The sequence below is a fragment of the Pyxicephalus adspersus genome, unplaced genomic scaffold (genome assembly GCF_032062135.1).
Source record: "Pyxicephalus adspersus unplaced genomic scaffold, UCB_Pads_2.0 Sca183, whole genome shotgun sequence".
Classification (NCBI taxonomy): Eukaryota; Metazoa; Chordata; class Amphibia; order Anura; family Pyxicephalidae; genus Pyxicephalus; species Pyxicephalus adspersus.
The window spans coordinates 1-22,000 of NW_027317190.1; the positions used below are offsets into that span (position 1 = coordinate 1).

A 22,000-nucleotide genomic window follows, 5' to 3' on the forward strand; every position below is an offset into this window, starting at 1 on the left:
ATTTTACAGTATGTATGATACTATGAGTATATTATGTATTTTTTTTTAATTTTTTTTTTTTTTTTAAATTAAATTTTTTTAACTATATATAGATTTTTTTTAATGTATTAAATGTATTGTTATTAAATGATTTTGTGTTTAAAACTTTATTATACTCATACTATTTATAATATACTGTAAAATAAATTTTCATGAAAAACAATGTACTGCTTTTAGACATATAAAACCGGAAAGAAATGAACCGCTAGGGAGGTTAAAGAAATTAAAAAAATAAATGGGTCCTGATCCTATTACCTAAAATAGACAATCTCACCACTGCCTCTATTTCAGTGCTTGGCACCTGATCCACTGATCGGAAGTAAAGAATTCCACCATTGCCATCATTGTAGTACTGAGGGATTAGAATTTCAATTCAGTGATAAGATCTCTAGAATTCTTTGGCACATCCTAAACTTGGTCTTGACCAAGAAAATGGATTACATATGTAAAAACACATCTCAGCATAGCACTGATTAAATAACTCACACACACAAAGAAACACTCTTCCTGACATTTAAATATATTTTGCTTTTTTATTTTTTTTAAATAGCAATCATGAGATGGTTTTCACAGAGTGAAGTTTGTACACACTCAGAACACAATTGGCTTTGTTTGCTATGAAGAGAGTCATTTTCTTATATATATATTTTTTTTTCTTATATATATTTATTTATCTCTTGCAATAACTGAGCAGAGGATGATACCAAATAAAATACATTTGCAGTGTCATATTTGTATGGTCAGTATGTTTGTCATATTTTTCAAAGGCAAGTTCTCCAATAATTATAAAGGCCAGGAAACACAAATGACAAGCTGGTTTACAGGAAAAGTAAGGCATTCATGCATGAACATGCAGCAGTCACCACAGCTAAATTTATTTTCAAAAATGAGGTTATCTGAGGTCAGAAGTTACCATCACACAGCTGGCATCCTATATAGATACCATTCAGAAGAATGCGGTTTCTCGTCACTTTCCAATAAAATGGAAGGTTACATAGCCTAAAAGGTTTACAGAGTAAATGTACAAACAATGGAAATATACATATAGGATTGCTGTAATAGCTCTTTCACCTAAAGAAATTTATAAACATTTGCACACAAAAGCATTTACACATTATATAACTTTTCCTTATTTATAAGTAATGTTTACTTAAAAGCTTCGGTTTAAGTGTTGTTTACTTAGGGGCTCTATTTATAAAAAAAGGGAATCAGACATTCCCTCAAACATTGCCTTGTGGGAATGTCAGATTCCCTGTTTTATAAATAGAATACTTGTACAATATTTGTTTTTAAATTTTTTTTTCCTGTCATTCAATTTTCCTTACTGTCGCAAGCATTTCAGTTAATGAATGAATATATACAGTAAAAATCTTTTATGTGTTCATTTTAAAAATGTGATATATTCTTAAAAGTGAAACACAAATAATGCCAAGATTATCAAAACTGCACCCACTATTAGCATTCCTGGAAGAGACTTATCCTGGGTAGACCTTTGAAGAGTGCGGGTCTTTGTTGGTTTTATAATGCGATTCCACTGTGTCATGATGGCATTTCTGGCACCACTCCATTTACCTGGTCCCATAAGCCGAAACTGGTAAGGTGTACAGGGCCCAAACAGCACCTCAAAGCCCAGTTTTGGATCTGTAGTAAACAGACGCAACAGGTTTGGCTTCACTCCAAGAAGTGTGGCTAGTTCATCCATGTATTCCACATAGTCTACCTGTATTGTGTGACGGTGGCTTGCCACATAGCTAAAAAATAAAAATACAAAATTAGATAATAAGTGAATGTGAATTTATTTTATATTTCAGTCCTAACAGTCACAGACACGGCTTACCATTATGTTTTATGAACAAGAGCACAACACAAAGGGAAGTGATATGTCATCACATTCTGTATCAGACGCAGGATTGTCTGATCTGTCTATGTTATATAGCTCTGAACTTTGGAATTTGAGAAGGAGGGACAAAAAAGACATAATGCACACCATCACACACAAAAATGGAACTGGGCATCAATACAATGCTCTGAAAATTGTGTGGCTCTTAGCATGGTTAAAAGGAGCCTGGGCTTACATATTGTTACTGTACAGTCAGCAGTTTTTACACCTAAAAAATATTCCCTTTGTGTCCCTAAAAGTGACAAAAGTATTTACTGACCCTTCAGGATCCAACCCTGAAATCCTGGGGTGGATCAGTTTGATGCAATGTACTACACAGTATAGTGAGTAGCATTCAGAACAATACAATAGACCTGATTTATTAAAGCTCTCTAAGGCTGGAAAGGAAATTACCATGCACATTCTACAACTAAATTACATACCTAGCTCTCTTCTTTCCTGGAGGATACACTTTCATCAGTGAAGCTGGGTGATCCAGCAAACCTGGAATTGATTTACTAAAAATAATTTTCTATTTGTTAAAAAAATGTTTTCAATCCTGGACCAGATTCATTCCAGGTTTGCTAGATCACCCAGCTTCAGTGATGAAAGTGTATCCTCTCCAGCCTTGGAGAGCTTTAATAAATCAATGTGCAATATGGTGTACAAAGTGCAGCAGAAAGGCGTTTGTATTATATTATTAGGACAAGACAACAGAATCCAGGAAAGAAGAGAGCTAGGTATGTAATTTAGTTGTAGAATGTGCATGGTAATTGGATCTTATCCGAAAGTGTGTTTACCCACTGAATGAATATATACAAATAATTTTGATTTTAAAGACTGTACTAAATTCCATGGAACATCATTTGATGTAAAACGAGGCAGGTTTACAATTGGTATTACACAGGATCATTATAAAGTAAGTAGCAGAACACCCTATCACACCACATAGTAATTGAAAAATCAGAGGTAATTTTCAGTTGTAGATTTAGGTACTAGCTACAGATACATACTTGTGTAGATCTAGAAGACAAATGTTATACCTTGAAGCCTTTGGCCAGTTATTAGTGCAGCCAGTTTTGCACTAGTGCAGGTCACTAACACAATATTGGTAAGTACCAGTAAAGAAATGTTGAAACAGTTGAAATTTGCTACCACTCTACTTAACTATACTTTTGGACAACCTGTCCTTGGTTTTATTAGTGTTCCCTATGCAATCTTGTATCTCGTACTCCCCAGTAGAAGACTGAAGACTTTCTATAAAACTATTACTTGTTTTAGCTCTTCCTAGCCTGATATGCAGTGACCCTACTTACTGGGCGGAAATCAGTATATAAATATAGTAAAGATTTAGACAGAATATAATTTAGATTACATAATTTCTCCCATTCAAGCAGCTAAACCAGTGAAGGTAATCTAAAGGAATAATTTTGTCCAATCATGTTGAATAAAACTTTAGACATTGAACATGATGGCATTTAATCATTGGATTAAAATAAGACCTTAATCATTTATATTATTTAACTTCCATTTTTTGGCTTTAAATCGTTAAGCAATTTTATAGCAGAATAAATTACAATTGCATGTTTCCTAGAACATGAATAAATTACCGATTGTGCATTTTGAGTTTTTTCTTGGCAACTTCCATAGTCATAGTTAATTTGTCAGGTAGTTTGACCAAACCTGTAGAGCCAAAACAGGAGACGTTATTATTATGCACCTCTATATTACCAAAATCATATGAAGACTTGCAAGCTAAACATAGGGAGACAATTCAGTAATAATAGGTGAGGGCACAAAATGCAGCCATTACAGCTAACATCTCAGAAGCTGAAAAGAGGAAGAGAGAAGGCTGGGTCTAATAGACCCGAGTATAAACGTATTCTTTACCTAATGTCATTTTAGGGGCAAAATATTTCTTTTTATTTTTGGGTATAAACACTAACCTTGTTCTAGAACTATTTGCATTTTGCATGCAACTAAGTTTAAGTGACACTGCTATGACAAAATAGTGGAAGCTGCCATTGCTCTGCATTCTTTTTGAAAATGCTAGTTTTCTGGATTTTATGTTCATGCATTGGATTCCATGCTTCATATGTCACTGATCTAGAACAAGTATAGAAATTACACTTATTTATAATAATTATGTTGCAGACACATACATCAAATGTATAGATCACAAAAAGAACTAGTTTCTTAGTAGGAGGCCAGCTATGGCAGTTTCTTTACCTCAAGTATGACATGGATATTTTAGGCTAATCCCAAAGGGCTCAGAACAGGGATTCAGAAAAACATGAGCAAGAACCTTGCAATATATTGTTTTTTAGAAACCTATGTTAACCAACTTTTTATAATGGCAGGTTCATTTTACAAACATAGAATTTTATTCTTTAGGTTCGTTGGTAAACAGTTTGGCCTTTTCACTGGAAATAGGTATTTAAAGCATGAAATCAATATTTTCTATGATGTACCTTTGAAGACTCGAGTTGCCAAACGACACTGTAGCTCAGAAATTGGCATGATGGCTCCAAGTGGCTGGATAAGTCCGATCACTGCTAATGTGTACACATCCAAGTTGTAAGGAAACATATATTTGTACAGGGAGACCTTGTTTTTGTTTACACTGAGTAGTGATTTTTCACAGAATGGAAAAGCAATACTATATCCTGTAGCAAATATGACAGCATCAATGTTTTTCTCTACGGTCCCATCTTCGAAAACGACATTAGTGCTTGTAAACTCTTTTACATTGGGCCTAATCTGAATGTAGCCTGAGATGATACGATTCGGTAGATCATCATTGATAGTTGGATGCTGGCCCTTAAATCTGAAGGGATAAAAACTTAAATTTAACAAAGATAGATAGATAGATAGATAGATAGATAGATAGATAGATAGATAGATAGATAATCCTGGGTTTCTTTTTATGCTTTTTTTGTGTTTTCTCAAAAACAGATCTAGCAAACCTGGATGGGATTTGGTCTAGGATTGAAAATATTTGTAAACTATGAGAGGTTTGCTGGTTCACCCAGGTTTACCCATGATAGTCTATCTTCGCCAATCTTGGAGAACTTTAAAAAAACAGGCCCCACATGGGAAGCAAAAAAAATCATTGTTGTGTGAGTAAAATTTGATAAGAACTTCTTCACTAACTACACCAAATAGCTAAAAACTTCACCCACTATTTCTACTCTCATTCTTACCATCCATGGTTCGATAATGATCCAATTCTTTTAGTTTGTAACTCTATTTTTCCTATCCTCAGTTCTAAGTTAGGATTCCTTAACGATTTTTGTTATGTTTGTCCCCTGTTCTTATGGATGTGAGACTTCGCTCTGCTGAATATTCTAAAATTAATAAGAAACTTAAAATGATTGAAAAACAACATTTGCATAAGCTTAGTTGAACAAGTCAACCTCAAAACGCTTTTTAAGAGGTATTGCACCAAAAGCACCAAATAGAAAGATTTTACTTAAAATTAGAACTGGTCCTATTTTGTGTCTCACTGACCTTGCTGAGCATAATCTTTGTTGGACAAAATAGAAAAATTGTCAATAGTAATAAGATAGGTACTAGGTTAACTAACAAGCTTAAGTATCTCCCTGTCCACAAACCAGCTATTTCTTTGCAAACCAGAAAATCACTACATCTAATCTTAATAAAATCTTAGATTAGTTTCATTATCACTACTAAGTTATATCAATCAGTACCAAATGCTTTATTTTTTTCTAGGGTGCCAATTCTAAAAATGTCCTCCACCTGAACAGAAGCTTTTGGTGTGGACATTAGTCTAACAGAAGTCTTACATGCTATTACAACTCTTAAGGTGGGCACGTGCTGTAGCCCTGATAGGTTTTCAACTTTGTATTATTAAAAAAATAGCTGATATAGTTGTACCTTACTTTGCTTCTCTGTATAATGATTATAGGGGGTAACTAAGTGCTGATATGCTTCAAGCACAAGTTGTAATGATTCTTAAGCCTAGCAAAGATTCTCTTTCATGGCCCAATTATATACCCATCCCATTGCTTAATAAAGACTTAAAAGTCATTCTGATAAAAGTCCATCCAATAGACCTAATTCTTTTCTACCTACACTAATTCATGGGGATTAAGTTGGATTTGTTCCAGGCCATCAGGCATCCGATGGGATTTGTCCCACTGTTCTCATTAATTATTTCACATTTAAGACATCACACCAAATACACGCTAATTATCTTTATCGATGTTCAAATGCCCAAAATTATTAAGGGGTGTCTATCACTGCAGATCATACATTCTTTCCATAAGTATAATTAGCCCCCTCTTCTGTGAGAAAGGATTCTTGACCTCCTAAATTCATGGAACTTGCCTCATATCTAATGGTTTGGATGTATACACACAATCAAATTGTCTTTTCTACCTACGTTTCTTTACCTTATGAGTCTTATGTCTATTTTCTTTCAAATTTGTTGTATCCTTCAGAAAAAGATTTTGCACTTTATTTAGAACCATGGTACTGTATTCCATGGATCAATGAGTAGGTTTTGCTTTGGCCAAAAGTAGAAAGAGGCCTTTAAGTTCCACATTTCACATCATATTACAAGGCAACACAAATTTCTCATTTGATACATGTTACCTCTAATATAGATTGTCCTTTACGGTCAGTATTAGAAGATATTGCCTTAGCTCTGACTTAATTGACATTTATCCTTTGGTCTCCTCATTCCTTGAGGCCAAAAATCCTTAGTCCAGTGGTGGCCAACCTTTTCGGTCCCGCGGACCACTAAAAACACCGACATGCGTGGTCGGGAGCCGATTGTCACTCAAAGGGGGAGAAACCTCCCCCAGAGTGACGTCATCATGACATAACCCCGCCCACTCTCCCATCGCAGATCTGAGACTGCAATTGGAGAGTCTCAGGGACATAGCCCGCCCACTTCTCCGAGCCTGGGAACTGTACTGGGGACGTGGTCTGTGGCTCTGGCAGGTGCACCCCCCCCAACGTGACCACTGCGGACCACCAAAATTTTCGGTTGGCGACCGCTGCCTTAGTCCTCTATATGTCCTGGACTCAGTACAGAAGACTAAAGAAGATAAAATTGATAAGCCCCAATCATCCTTTTTTAAATATATTTTATTACTCTCATTTTCTTTTTGGCTACTCTCAGCCTTCAAGCTTTGCTTCATTACTTACAAATATGTATATATTTATATATATATATATATATATATTTATACTTTGACCCAAGAGATCCTTCTTCTTTGGCTCTATCTACCTATGAGAGATTATGCAGGGACAAACCAACCACTTCAGGTGTAGAGTCTTTCCTCTACTTGTCAATTGTAATATCAAGATTTCAATCTCCTCTATCATCAGCACAGTGGGGGGAACTTTTATTACCTATAGAGGATGATGATTGGTCGGCTACATGGTGAGCTATCCCCAAAAGTCCTGAGAATATTTTAGTACTTAGAACTCTTTTAGGGTGCCTATAAGATGGCACCTAACCCTGATACGGGTAGCACATGTTGTGTTCTTCTACTCTGTATATCTTTTTTTCTTTCTTCTTATTTTTCATTTTACAGATAGCTATCTGTACTGAACCATGTGAAGTTTTTTTAATACATTTTTATATACACAGATTCATAAGCTCTTATTTTCCAGTTGTACTTATATTCTTTCTCCTCCTGCTGGAGGCTTTGCATATCATGATACACTTCTGATTGGTATTTAAGGTTTTTTCTTGTATAGTTCCTTGCTCCCATAATATCTGATTGTATTTACCATACATATTTTGTGTCATTAATATTTCTATTTCTTTTTGCTGTTTTCATATTTTTATAATCTTTTTATTTATTTTGTAAGTTTCTCTTGCTTGTATTGTGTTTTTATGTTACCTTGAAAAAGCTCTTTTTTTTAAAAAAACGTCCTTACTAATATAAGCTGATTCAACTACAAACCAACTAGTGTATGGGTATCATTACCCATATATTTAACAAAAAATAGACAGATAGATAGATAGTATTTATACACATCTTACCTATGTTGCATCTGAAGACCATAGTTGCAATGATTAAATTTATTGTTGAGAGCTGATTCTATCATATAGTTGATCAAAGATGAAGGCAAAATTTTATTCATTATATTTTGAAAGCGTGACAAGTTTGCAATGTCCCTAGGATAGCCATTCTTGGCAACACGATGTGTAACCCAGGCACCCCTTCTTGTGCTGAGGAACACCTACAAAATGCATTAAAAATATTGTTTCATTTTATTTTTTCTCATAAATTTTTTTTTCACTATACTAGTAAACATGTGCCCATTTATGAAATAGGCTAAATTGAGCCTGAAAAACACAAAAGTGTACATTGAGTGCAGTAAACATTTATTAGGAAATAAACGTTAAGTGATTTCACTAGAACTTTTATACCTACCCACCAAAGCGCCATACTTTAAATTTAGGTCAAATATAAGAGGGGACTTCTGGCAGTAGTTTGGTCTCTGCGGCTATTGGTTTATCAAATGCTGACAGGACTGGTCCTGATTGTGATTCTATACCCCTTGTTTCTGCCATGTGTTGGAGGCCTCTCTTACTCCCTCCTAAGGTTCTTGCTCAAATTTGCAGTCTTTTAAAAGAACCCCTAGTGAGCCCATATCTTATGTACAGTTGGGTTTGGGTCCTAATTTAGCCACAAACGTGGTTTCTTCTCCTGCTCACTTTTCCATCTTAGTAAGAGGTACTAACTCATTTTGCCACTATGGGTCACCAAATTACTTGGAGTTAAAGGCTCCTGCAACTGGTCTTGACAAAAATATTTCCTCTGCTGCAGTTGGCCTTGTTAGTCTGGTGACATATTCTGTCAGCCCCTGTCTGTGCCTTTCTAGAACCCTAACATACGAATTTCCCTTACCAATAGTTTCCAGTATTTATTTAGCGCCACCATGTTACACAGCGCTGTACACAGTCCAAAGTCTTGTCACTAGCTGTCCCTCAAATGGCCTCACAGTCCCACCATACTCATATGTCTTAAATAGAATCCAAGGTCAATGTTAGGGGGAAGCCAATTAACCTAACTGCATGTTTTTAGAATGTGGGAGGAAACCAGAGTACCCAGAGGAAATCCACGCAAACACAAGGAGAACCTGCAAACCCCATGCAGACAGTTTTGAGATTTAAACCTGGGACCCAGCACTGCAAAGGCCAGAGTGCTAACCACTGAGCCACCGTGCTGCCCATACTTCACAGTCTCTCCTTTATTTCTCAATAAACTTTGATACGCTTGCAACTAACAAGTTCCAAGGCCGGAGGCATCATCCTGCTTGGCATTAAGCCCTAAGCAGGTGAAAGGTGTTGAAGTTACGGAATTCATGTTGTACATGGGATAAAATGTTATTGTGAAAAAATAAATGGTAGAGGGAGTTACCAACTTTGTCTGAAGGTTTGTCTCTGAATGACATTAACACCATTTACAAGGTGAGTCTTTTTCTCAGTGTACACAGGGCTGTTCAGCCCCAATGGTTCCTTGTATTCCTCATTCTTCCTCTTACTCTTTAAGCGTGTGTTTTCAACCTAAAATTGATGTAAGCTTTCGGCTGTTTCTGCCTTGTGTTGCAGTTTAATTTAGTCAAGGCTTTCCTGCTTGCTTGGGTTCTGATAGGATTTTTGTATTCCATGGCCTTGTGGTTGGCAGTTTCAGTTTCCTTTAGGTTGTTTCCTTCATGTATTTTTATTATTATTATTATTACTAATATTATTAAAAATAATAAACAGGATTTATCTAGCACCAACATACTACACATCTCTGTACATCAAATATGGGTTGCAGGGGAGGGAAGTATCATAGTTGCTTTAAATACTTTTTTATTTTAGACTGAATGGTATGTCCTGTACCATGTATTCTGTATATTTTCCTAGTGCTGTAGAATTTGGTCTTTGCTTAAAATAATATGTATTGCCTGACTCTGACTCTAGCTGTTTTTTATGATGGTTTATCGTGCAGAGAACTTTGTGTACCGGTGGCTGATGTCATTTTGTGCACCCCTAAGTTGACTGCTTTTGGATATCAATGGATCAAATTAATGGTCGATAAAGAAAAGAGGAATTTAGCAAGAACTTAGGCCCTAATTTATTAAAGCTCTACAAGACTAGAGAGGATACAATTTCATCAGTGAACCTGGGTGATCCAAGCAAATAGATTTAGGTTATTTGCTATTTGTTAATAAATGTTTACAATCCTGGATGAGATCCATTCCAGGTTTGCTAGAACACCCAGGTTCACTGATGAAAGTGTATCTTCTCCAGCCTTGAAGAGCTTTATTAAATCAGGCCCTTTTTTTATTTTCTTTGAACCTTTTAAAGAGACACTGCTTTCACTACCTTTGTCTGACCATTCTTAGGAAGACTGGACATTGGTAAATCAGTATATTCCCTGCTACTACCAATATAGTATGTTTGCTATATGAACCACTTATGTTGTTACACAAAGCTGCCTTTGCCTTGTTTGCTGTTTCTTCCACTCCTGACTGTCCCTGGCCTGCCTGTACCTTGCCTGTACCTTTCAATCATTGGATTTCAACTCTATCAATCATGGTGGCCCAGCATCACAAAAGGGTGTTACTACAACTTCCTATTTTTAGGAAGCTATGTTCACAACCCTGAAAGCCCCTTTTACTAGCAATGACCTGACCTAAGTAAAAAAAACACCTACAGAAAAGCACACTGACCTTGTAATGATGTAATGATGTAGGGAAAAAGAAAAGGAGTAATCAAGGAAGGCAAATTTAGGCAGAATGAACATAATTTAAAGCACTCAATTAGGCTACATACCTTTTCTGCTATCCTGCTTAGCTCCACCGCAATGTCCCCTCCAGAATTCCCAATTCCAATCACCAGAACTCTTTTTCCTTTAAAATTATCTGGAAGCTTGTATTCTCTGCTGTGTAAGTACTGTCCTTTAAAATTTTCTATACCTTTGGAGATATCATTTTCACATTTTTCAATAAATATATTTTCACAGATTGTGGTATGATATATTCTTTATATCATATATACAATATTATGTTCGATGCTCTAAAATAGTTACCTTATATGGCACAATTCCTAAACAAAATGCGTATAAAAACTAACTGTTTAAGTCACATTTTGTGCTGCACAATCACAAAGGAGGGATAGGGATGTATAAGTGTGTAGTAGTCACGTAGAATAATTAGTGACATGGGACATTTGCCACTAGAGATGAGCATACAATATTTGACAAAGTAAAGTTCAATTTTTAAAATATTTAATTACAGGTTGGATCAAAACTTAACTTTGGTCAATCAGATGATGATGAACAAAGCATTGGTCAGACCACATCTGGAATATGCAGTCCAGTTTTGGTCACAAAAAGGATATTGTGGAATTGGGGAGAGTGCAGAGAAGGGCTACGAAACTAGTAAAAGGAATGGAGGAGCTCAGCTATGAGGAGAGATTAGCTGAAATGAACGTTACTTTTTTACGAACGATTTTTTGCCCAATCGATCGTTCGTCGTTCGATTGGAACGATAAAAATTGGAAGTGTGTACGCACCTTTACTATTGTTTGACCAACACAATGTGGAAATACAGAGGGTGCATGACTGTTTGACAAATACTAACAGGACAATAAAAGTTGTGCATCGAGCTGTAGTCAGGCCTGATCAAGAAATATTCTTATGTCTTTTGAAGGCTTTTTGCCCAGACAGCCATTCTTTCAATGTGGTTGTTATGGTTTTTCATGAAACAATGAGCACCAACAGTGTTTGATGGCTCTGCATATCTCACTATCCCCTGCATTGATATGTACATGCACATGAAATTGACATATTACTCAGCCCTGTGCCCTTACCCTGTCTAAGGTTTCTTTATGGCTTTAGTGGTGTGAATATGTTCTTAAGCAACATTACTATTTTTTTCTTACAATATTGCGTCCTGCTAAATCTTGGTCCATGGGAAATGAAAAAAGGCCATTTCCAGCTAGGTTGTTTAATGATCTACCACTATGAGCATACCCTGTGAAATAATGCTCGGGGACCACTGTACATATAGAGATTTTCGCTAGATTTTTGCTTGAGAAGATCACAGATGCTCATTTTGGACAACAAGTATCTAGGATGTAAATGTAACTTTAGTAAACCTTATTCTTAGAATCAGCTGTAAATGATAAAGCATGTTTAGTAGGCATTCTTCAAATGCTCTCTTTTGTTTAGACCTTCTCCTAATGGCACTATCAATATAATACATTAACTAAATTCACTTCACATGTAATAGACTGGGTAGGTCTATCAAATTCCTGTGTGGTCTGCTAAAGGTAAATATTTTTTTTAGTGATTGCTTTGTTGTGTTAAAATGCTAATAAACCCCCTTAGACATCCAAACTTTAATTTAAGTATAGCTGTGCTTCAAACAAAGCTAATGCACAGACAGATAAAAGAATGTGAGCTCATACTTACGTATTCAAGAAAGAACAAATTACATAATGATCAAGGAATTCAATCCCCTATGTATTACCTACTGCACTTCTTTTGTATTTTGATCATGTGTTATTTTTTCCATGGAAATACTTGGCAATGGAATTTTGACTGCAAAGGAAATCATTATATGCTTCAAATATATTCTTATTGAATTAGTTTGAATTAGTTTCCTATAATTTGGTTTTTCTACCTGTACTATATTAGTGGAGAATATTTTATGCTGCTAATGTGTAAACTTGGGAGCTTGATGCCCTTTCTGCAATAAAAAAAAACATTTTCCAGACTCACTACAAATTTTTAAATTACACTCTCCCTATCCTTGCTCTGTCATGGGGGGCTTCATCTTCACTTGGTTGCCTTCTGGGTGTTGATTTTTCAGCCACATTCATTGGTCAGGTCAGAATGACGAAACTTCCGCACATTAGTCATATCAGCAGCTCAGTGTAAAAAAGATTGTAAATACGGTACAGAACATACACTGTACATGGGAGATACAGCATAGTGTGCTCACATTATACACAGCGTACCCAGAACAAAGCACCCACAGTATACACAATACAGAACATACACAGTACATGAGAGTGCACAGTACAAAACACATACAGCGCACAGAACATACATCATACATATATGATATGGTACAGAGGGCATATAGCATATACAGCACACAGAGTACACATAGGGTGATATTGGTGAGTATGCACTCTTTGTGGCCTCTCCTCAGTCATTAGTGTCTTCAGTCCTGTAATCAGTTTCTTCTCTGTGCCCAACCCCTGTAATTAGTGCGTTCATCCCTAAAACTCTTTTTGTGCTCTTTCCCCTATAAATGCCCTCATCCCTGAAATTAGCACGCCCATCAGACACATTAGTAGGTGTATGGTTGAAATTTTTTTTATTAGTTGTGTGAATACAGGTAGTCCTTGAGTTAAGGACATCCGACATACGGACGACTTCTACATAAGAACGGGGCTTCCCTGCTCACTTGTGTGAGGGACGGAGGCTTGATGGGGGGAGGGGCGGTTTGCAAGACTTGCAGAAAAAATCTTTTGCTAAACACAGCTGAGGTTGTGGGTGATCTTAAGGACTGAGCTCTTCTGCAACATCTTGTAACTCTTTAATGACCAAGTTAAACTCTGCAGTTGTTTCTTTTTGCATATCAAAGCACAGCACAAATTCAACTTAAGAATATACCTACAGTCCCTATCTCGTATGTAACCTGGGACTACCTGTAACATAATTCTTGTTCCTGGGTGGCAATGCTCACTTCCCCACTATTTTTATGGATGAAGTTGTTACTTAAGCTGCTCCCCTAGTCTGGACTACAAATAGGATACTTGATCTAGTGGCAGGAAGTAAAGGAACATTTCACCAATAGTCCTTTATGAAGACATTGCTTCTCCTCCCTGTAAATGATTTCCAATAACCTTCTGTTGTGTCTCTGGGACAAAAAGTGAAGGAAAATTTCACCAATAGTACACAGACAGAAAAAAATACATATACCTATATATCCATATACCTACATAGAAACATACATACATTTTAAATGATCATGTTCCCCCTAAAAAAAATACTAAATATACTAAAAAAAAAATACTAAAGCTGCTATTTTGAATCAAACATTTTAAAGCCCATCTTTTCCACAAAAACCACTTAATTCATAATTAAAGGAGTCACACTTAAAGTGGACCTATCATCAATCCCTCTGAAATAATGAAAAAAATGATTTTATAAAAAAAATTTTTAAATTGAATGGACCCCTCTTCTTTTATCTTTACTGCTGCAGACTGGACTAGGGTTGTGGAGGGATCGAGGCTTTCCAACTATAAAGGTAAGTGTCATTTTTTTCAGCTTTCAGCAAACCACCAGCAAACACAAATGACAAGCTGGTTTACAGGAAAAGTAAGGCATTCATGCATGAACATGCAGCAGTCACCACAGCTAAATTTATTTTCAAAAATGAGGTTATCTGAGGTCAGAAGTTACCATCACACAGCTGGCATCCTATATAGATACCATTCAGAAGAATGCGGTTTCTCGTCACTTTCCAATAAAATGGAAGGTTACATAGCCTAAAAGGTTTACAGAGTAAATGTACAAACAATGGAAATATACATATAGGACTGCTGTAATAGCTCTTTCACCTAAAGAAATTTATAAACATTTGCACACAAAAGCATTTACACATTATATAACTTTTCCTTATTTATAAGTAATGTTTACTTAAAAGCTTCGGTTTAAGTGTTGTTTACTTAGGGGCTCTATTTATAAAAAAAGGGAATCAGACATTCCCTCAAACATTGCCTTGTGGGAATGTCAGATTCCCTGTTTTATAAATAGAATACTTGTACAATATTTGTTTTTAAATTTTTTTTTCCTGTCATTCAATTTTCCTTACTGTCGCAAGCATTTCAGTTAATGAATGAATATATACAGTAAAAATCTTTTATGTGTTCATTTTAAAAATGTGATATATTCTTAAAAGTGAAACACAAATAATGCCAAGATTATCAAAACTGCACCCACTATTAGCATTCCTGGAAGAGACTTATCCTGGGTAGACCTTTGAAGAGTGCGGGTCTTTGTTGGTTTTATAATGCGATTCCACTGTGTCATGATGGCATTTCTGGCACCACTCCATTTACCTGGTCCCATAAGCCGAAACTGGTAAGGTGTACAGGGCCCAAACAGCACCTCAAAGCCCAGTTTTGGATCTGTAGTAAACAGACGCAACAGGTTTGGCTTCACTCCAAGAAGTGTGGCTAGTTCATCCATGTATTCCACATAGTCTACCTGTATTGTGTGACGATGGCTTGCCACATAGCTAAAAAATAAAAATACAAAATTAGATAATAAGTGAATGTGAATTTATTTTATATTTCAGTCCTAACAGTCACAGACACGGCTTACCATTATGTTTTATGAACAAGAGCACAACACAAAGGGAAGTGATATGTCATCACATTCTGTATCAGACGCAGGATTGTCTGATCTGTCTATGTTATATAGCTCTGAACTTTGGAATTTGAGAAGGAGGGACAAAAAAGACATAATGCACACCATCACACACAAAAATGGAACTGGGCATCAATACAATGCTCTGAAAATTGTGTGGCTCTTAGCATGGTTAAAAGGAGCCTGGGCTTACATATTGTTACTGTACAGTCAGCAGTTTTTACACCTAAAAAATATTCCCTTTGTGTCCCTAAAAGTGACAAAAGTATTTACTGACCCTTCAGGATCCAACCCTGAAATCCTGGGGTGGATCAGTTTGATGCAATGTACTACACAGTATAGTGAGTAGCATTCAGAACAATACAATAGACCTGATTTATTAAAGCTCTCTAAGGCTGGAAAGGAAATTACCATGCACATTCTACAACTAAATTACATACCTAGCTCTCTTCTTTCCTGGAGGATACACTTTCATCAGTGAAGCTGGGTGATCCAGCAAACCTGGAATTGATTTACTAAAAATAATTTTCTATTTGTTAAAAAAATGTTTTCAATCCTGGACCAGATTCATTCCAGGTTTGCTAGATCACCCAGCTTCAGTGATGAAAGTGTATCCTCTCCAGCCTTGGAGAGCTTTAATAAATCAATGTGCAATATGGTGTACAAAGTGCAGCAGAAAGGCGTTTGTATTATATTATTAGGACAAGACAACAGAATCCAGGAAAGAAGAGAGCTAGGTATGTAATTTAGTTGTAGAATGTGCATGGTAATTGGATCTTATCCGAAAGTGTGTTTACCCACTGAATGAATATATACAAATAATTTTGATTTTAAAGACTGTACTAAATTCCATGGAACATCATTTGATGTAAAACGAGGCAGGTTTACAATTGGTATTACACAGGATCATTATAAAGTAAGTAGCAGAACACCCTATCACACCACATAGTAATTGAAAAATCAGAGGTAATTTTCAGTTGTAGATTTAGGTACTAGCTACAGATACATACTTGTGTAGATCTAGAAGACAAATGTTATACCTTGAAGCCTTTGGCCAGTTATTAGTGCAGCCAGTTTTGCACTAGTGCAGGTCACTAACACAATATTGGTAAGTACCAGTAAAGAAATGTTGAAACAGTTGAAATTTGCTACCACTCTACTTAACTATACTTTTGGACAACCTGTCCTTGGTTTTATTAGTGTTCCCTATGCAATCTTGTATCTCGTACTCCCCAGTAGAAGACTGAAGACTTTCTATAAAACTATTACTTGTTTTAGCTCTTCCTAGCCTGATATGCAGTGACCCTACTTACTGGGCGGAAATCAGTATATAAATATAGTAAAGATTTAGACAGAATATAATTTAGATTACATAATTTCTCCCATTCAAGCAGCTAAACCAGTGAAGGTAATCTAAAGGAATAATTTTGTCCAATCATGTTGAATAAAACTTTAGACATTGAACATGATGGCATTTAATCATTGGATTAAAATAAGACCTTAATCATTTATATTATTTAACTTCCATTTTTTGGCTTTAAATCGTTAAGCAATTTTATAGCAGAATAAATTACAATTGCATGTTTCCTAGAACATGAATAAATTACCGATTGTGCATTTTGAGTTTTTTCTTGGCAACTTCCATAGTCATAGTTAATTTGTCAGGTAGTTTGACCAAACCTGTAGAGCCAAAACAGGAGACGTTATTATTATGCACCTCTATATTACCAAAATCATATGAAGACTTGCAAGCTAAACATAGGGAGACAATTCAGTAATAATAGGTGAGGGCACAAAATGCAGCCATTACAGCTAACATCTCAGAAGCTGAAAAGAGGAAGAGAGAAGGCTGGGTCTAATAGACCCGAGTATAAACGTATTCTTTACCTAATGTCATTTTAGGGGCAAAATATTTCTTTTTATTTTTGGGTATAAACACTAACCTTGTTCTAGAACTATTTGCATTTTGCATGCAACTAAGTTTAAGTGACACTGCTATGACAAAATAGTGGAAGCTGCCATTGCTCTGCATTCTTTTTGAAAATGCTAGTTTTCTGGATTTTATGTTCATGCATTGGATTCCATGCTTCATATGTCACTGATCTAGAACAAGTATAGAAATTACACTTATTTATAATAATTATGTTGCAGACACATACATCAAATGTATAGATCACAAAAAGAACTAGTTTCTTAGTAGGAGGCCAGCTATGGCAGTTTCTTTACCTCAAGTATGACATGGATATTTTAGGCTAATCCCAAAGGGCTCAGAACAGGGATTCAGAAAAACATGAGCAAGAACCTTGCAATATATTGTTTTTTAGAAACCTATGTTAACCAACTTTTTATAATGGCAGGTTCATTTTACAAACATAGAATTTTATTCTTTAGGTTCGTTGGTAAACAGTTTGGCCTTTTCACTGGAAATAGGTATTTAAAGCATGAAATCAATATTTTCTATGATGTACCTTTGAAGACTCGAGTTGCCAAACGACACTGTAGCTCAGAAATTGGCATGATGGCTCCAAGTGGCTGGATAAGTCCGATCACTGCTAATGTGTACACATCCAAGTTGTAAGGAAACATATATTTGTACAGGGAGACCTTGTTTTTGTTTACACTGAGTAGTGATTTTTCACAGAATGGAAAAGCAATACTATATCCTGTAGCAAATATGACAGCATCAATGTTTTTCTCTACGGTCCCATCTTCGAAAACGACATTAGTGCTTGTAAACTCTTTTACATTGGGCCTAATCTGAATGTAGCCTGAGATGATACGATTCGGTAGATCATCATTGATAGTTGGATGCTGGCCCTTAAATCTGAAGGGATAAAAACTTAAATTTAACAAAGATAGATAGATAGATAGATAGATAGATAGATAGATAGATAGATAGATAGATAATCCTGGGTTTCTTTTTATGCTTTTTTTGTGTTTTCTCAAAAACAGATCTAGCAAACCTGGATGGGATTTGGTCTAGGATTGAAAATATTTGTAAACTATGAGAGGTTTGCTGGTTCACCCAGGTTTACCCATGATAGTCTATCTTCGCCAATCTTGGAGAACTTTAATAAAACAGGCCCCACATGGGAAGCAAAAAAAATCATTGTTGTGTGAGTAAAATTTGATAAGAACTTCTTCACTAACTACACCAAATAGCTAAAAACTTCACCCACTATTTCTACTCTCATTCTTACCATCCATGGTTCGATAATGATCCAATTCTTTTAGTTTGTAACTCTATTTTTCCTATCCTCAGTTCTAAGTTAGGATTCCTTAACGATTTTTGTTATGTTTGTCCCCTGTTCTTATGGATGTGAGACTTCGCTCTGCTGAATATTCTAAAATTAATAAGAAACTTAAAATGATTGAAAAACAACATTTGCATAAGCTTAGTTGAACAAGTCAACCTCAAAACGCTTTTTAAGAGGTATTGCACCAAAAGCACCAAATAGAAAGATTTTACTTAAAATTAGAACTGGTCCTATTTTGTGTCTCACTGACCTTGCTGAGCATAATCTTTGTTGGACAAAATAGAAAAATTGTCAATAGTAATAAGATAGGTACTAGGTTAACTAACAAGCTTAAGTATCTCCCTGTCCACAAACCAGCTATTTCTTTGCAAACCAGAAAATCACTACATCTAATCTTAATAAAATCTTAGATTAGTTTCATTATCACTACTAAGTTATATCAATCAGTACCAAATGCTTTATTTTTTTCTAGGGTGCCAATTCTAAAAATGTCCTCCACCTGAACAGAAGCTTTTGGTGTGGACATTAGTCTAACAGAAGTCTTACATGCTATTACAACTCTTAAGGTGGGCACGTGCTGTAGCCCTGATAGGTTTTCAACTTTGTATTATTAAAAAAATAGCTGATATAGTTGTACCTTACTTTGCTTCTCTGTATAATGATTATAGGGGGTAACTAAGTGCTGATATGCTTCAAGCACAAGTTGTAATGATTCTTAAGCCTAGCAAAGATTCTCTTTCATGGCCCAATTATATACCCATCCCATTGCTTAATAAAGACTTAAAAGTCATTCTGATAAAAGTCCATCCAATAGACCTAATTCTTTTCTACCTACACTAATTCATGGGGATTAAGTTGGATTTGTTCCAGGCCATCAGGCATCCGATGGGATTTGTCCCACTGTTCTCATTAATTATTTCACATCTAAGACATCACACCAAATACATGCTAATTATCTTTATCGATGTTCAAATGCCCAAAATTATTAAGGGGTGTCTATCACTGCAGATCATACATTCTTTCCATAAGTATAATTAGCCCCCTCTTCTGTGAGAAAGGATTCTTGACCTCCTAAATTCATGGAACTTGCCTCATATCTAATGGTTTGGATGTATACACACAATCAAAGTGTCTTTTCTACCTACGTTTCTTTACCTTATGAGTCTTATGTCTATTTTCTTTCAAATTTGTTGTATCCTTCAGAAAAAGATTTTGCACTTTATTTAGAACCATGGTACTGTATTCCATGGATCAATGAGTAGGTTTTGCTTTGGCCAAAAGTAGAAAGAGGCCTTTAAGTTCCACATTTCACATCATATTACAAGGCAACACAAATTTCTCATTTGATACATGTTACCTCTAATATAGATTGTCCTTTACGGTCAGTATTAGAAGATATTGCCTTAGCTCTGACTTAATTGACATTTATCCTTTGGTCTCCTCATTCCTTGAGGCCAAAAATCCTTAGTCCAGTGGTGGCCAACCTTTTCGGTCCCGCGGACCACTAAAAACACCGACATGCGTGGTCGGGAGCCGATTGTCACTCAAAGGGGGAGAAACCTCCCCCAGAGTGACGTCATCATGACATAACCCCGCCCACTCTCCCATCGCAGATCTGAGACTGCAATTGGAGAGTCTCAGGGACATAGCCCGCCCACTTCTCCGAGCCTGGGAACTGTACTGGGGACGTGGTCTGTGGCTCTGGCAGGTGCACCCCCCCCAACGTGACCACTGCGGACCACCAAAATTTTCGGTTGGCGACCGCTGCCTTAGTCCTCTATATGTCCTGGACTCAGTACAGAAGACTAAAGAAGATAAAATTGATAAGCCCCAATCATCCTTTTTTAAATATATTTTATTACTCTCATTTTCTTTTTGGCTACTCTCAGCCTTCAAGCTTTGCTTCATTACTTACAAATATGTATATATTTATATATATATATATATATATATTTATACTTTGACCCAAGAGATCCTTCTTCTTTGGCTCTATCTACCTATGAGAGATTATGCAGGGACAAACCAACCACTTCAGGTGTAGAGTCTTTCCTCTACTTGTCAATTGTAATATCAAGATTTCAATCTCCTCTATCATCAGCACAGTGGGGGGAACTTTTATTACCTATAGAGGATGATGATTGGTCGGCTACATGGTGAGCTATCCCCAAAAGTCCTGAGAATATTTTAGTACTTAGAACTCTTTTAGGGTGCCTATAAGATGGCACCTAACCCTGATACGGGTAGCACATGTTGTGTTCTTCTACTCTGTATATCTTTTTTTCTTTCTTCTTATTTTTCATTTTACAGATAGCTATCTGTACTGAACCATGTGAAGTTTTTTTAATACATTTTTATATACACAGATTCATAAGCTCTTATTTTCCAGTTGTACTTATATTCTTTCTCCTCCTGCTGGAGGCTTTGCATATCATGATACACTTCTGATTGGTATTTAAGGTTTTTTCTTGTATAGTTCCTTGCTCCCATAATATCTGATTGTATTTACCATACATATTTTGTGTCATTAATATTTCTATTTCTTTTTGCTGTTTTCATATTTTTATAATCTTTTTATTTATTTTGTAAGTTTCTCTTGCTTGTATTGTGTTTTTATGTTACCTTGAAAAAGCTCTTTTTTTTTAAAAAACGTCCTTACTAATATAAGCTGATTCAACTACAAACCAACTAGTGTATGGGTATCATTACCCATATATTTAACAAAAAATAGACAGATAGATAGATAGTATTTATACACATCTTACCTATGTTGCATCTGAAGACCATAGTTGCAATGATTAAATTTATTGTTGAGAGCTGATTCTATCATATAGTTGATCAAAGATGAAGGCAAAATTTTATTCATTATATTTTGAAAGCGTGACAAGTTTGCAATGTCCCTAGGATAGCCATTCTTGGCAACACGATGTGTAACCCAGGCACCCCTTCTTGTGCTGAGGAACACCTACAAAATGCATTAAAAATATTGTTTCATTTTATTTTTTCTCATAAATTTTTTTTTCACTATACTAGTAAACATGTGCCCATTTATGAAATAGGCTAAATTGAGCCTGAAAAACACAAAAGTGTACATTGAGTGCAGTAAACATTTATTAGGAAATAAACGTTAAGTGATTTCACTAGAACTTTTATACCTACCCACCAAAGCGCCATACTTTAAATTTAGGTCAAATATAAGAGGGGACTTCTGGCAGTAGTTTGGTCTCTGCGGCTATTGGTTTATCAAATGCTGACAGGACTGGTCCTGATTGTGATTCTATACCCCTTGTTTCTGCCATGTGTTGGAGGCCTCTCTTACTCCCTCCTAAGGTTCTTGCTCAAATTTGCAGTCTTTTAAAAGAACCCCTAGTGAGCCCATATCTTATGTACAGTTGGGTTTGGGT

At 35.9% G+C, this 22,000-nt stretch overlaps 2 protein-coding genes across 2 annotated transcripts; both read right to left on the bottom strand.

Annotated features, from left to right (window-relative positions):
* Positions 1-567: 567 nt before the first annotated feature.
* Positions 568-14,229, bottom strand: LOC140344921 (flavin-containing monooxygenase 5-like). The gene is made up of 6 exons (XM_072432107.1): positions 14,166-14,229; positions 10,728-10,870; positions 7,941-8,140; positions 4,390-4,745; positions 3,529-3,601; positions 568-1,790 (listed from the first exon to the last, which is right to left on the bottom strand). The coding sequence occupies exons 1-6, from the start codon at positions 14,227-14,229 to the stop codon at positions 1,445-1,447; spliced, it is 1,182 nt and encodes a 393-aa protein (XP_072288208.1). The 3' UTR covers positions 568-1,444.
* Positions 14,230-14,266: 37 nt separating this feature from the next.
* LOC140344922 (flavin-containing monooxygenase 5-like) lies at positions 14,267-21,561 on the bottom strand (the record flags this gene model as incomplete). The annotated part of the gene is made up of 4 exons (XM_072432108.1): positions 14,267-15,211; positions 16,950-17,022; positions 17,811-18,166; positions 21,362-21,561. Coding segments are annotated over 4 exons (975 nt in total), but the record flags the coding sequence as incomplete, so codon positions are not given.
* Between the last annotated feature and the right edge of the window lie 439 nt (positions 21,562-22,000).

Excerpts from the sequence above, each read along its gene's own strand:
- LOC140344921 (XM_072432107.1), bottom strand. The coding sequence starts at position 14,229 with ATGACACTTACCTTTATAGTTGGAAAGCCTCGATCCCTCCACAACCCT. Across the intron at positions 8,141-10,727 it reads TAAGCAGGATAGCAGAAAAG|GTGTTCCTCAGCACAAGAAG; the intron begins GTATGTAGCCTA and ends TGCATTTTGTAG. Across the intron at positions 3,602-4,389 it reads GGCAACTCGAGTCTTCAAAG|GTTTGGTCAAACTACCTGAC; the intron begins GTACATCATAGA and ends TTGGCTCTACAG.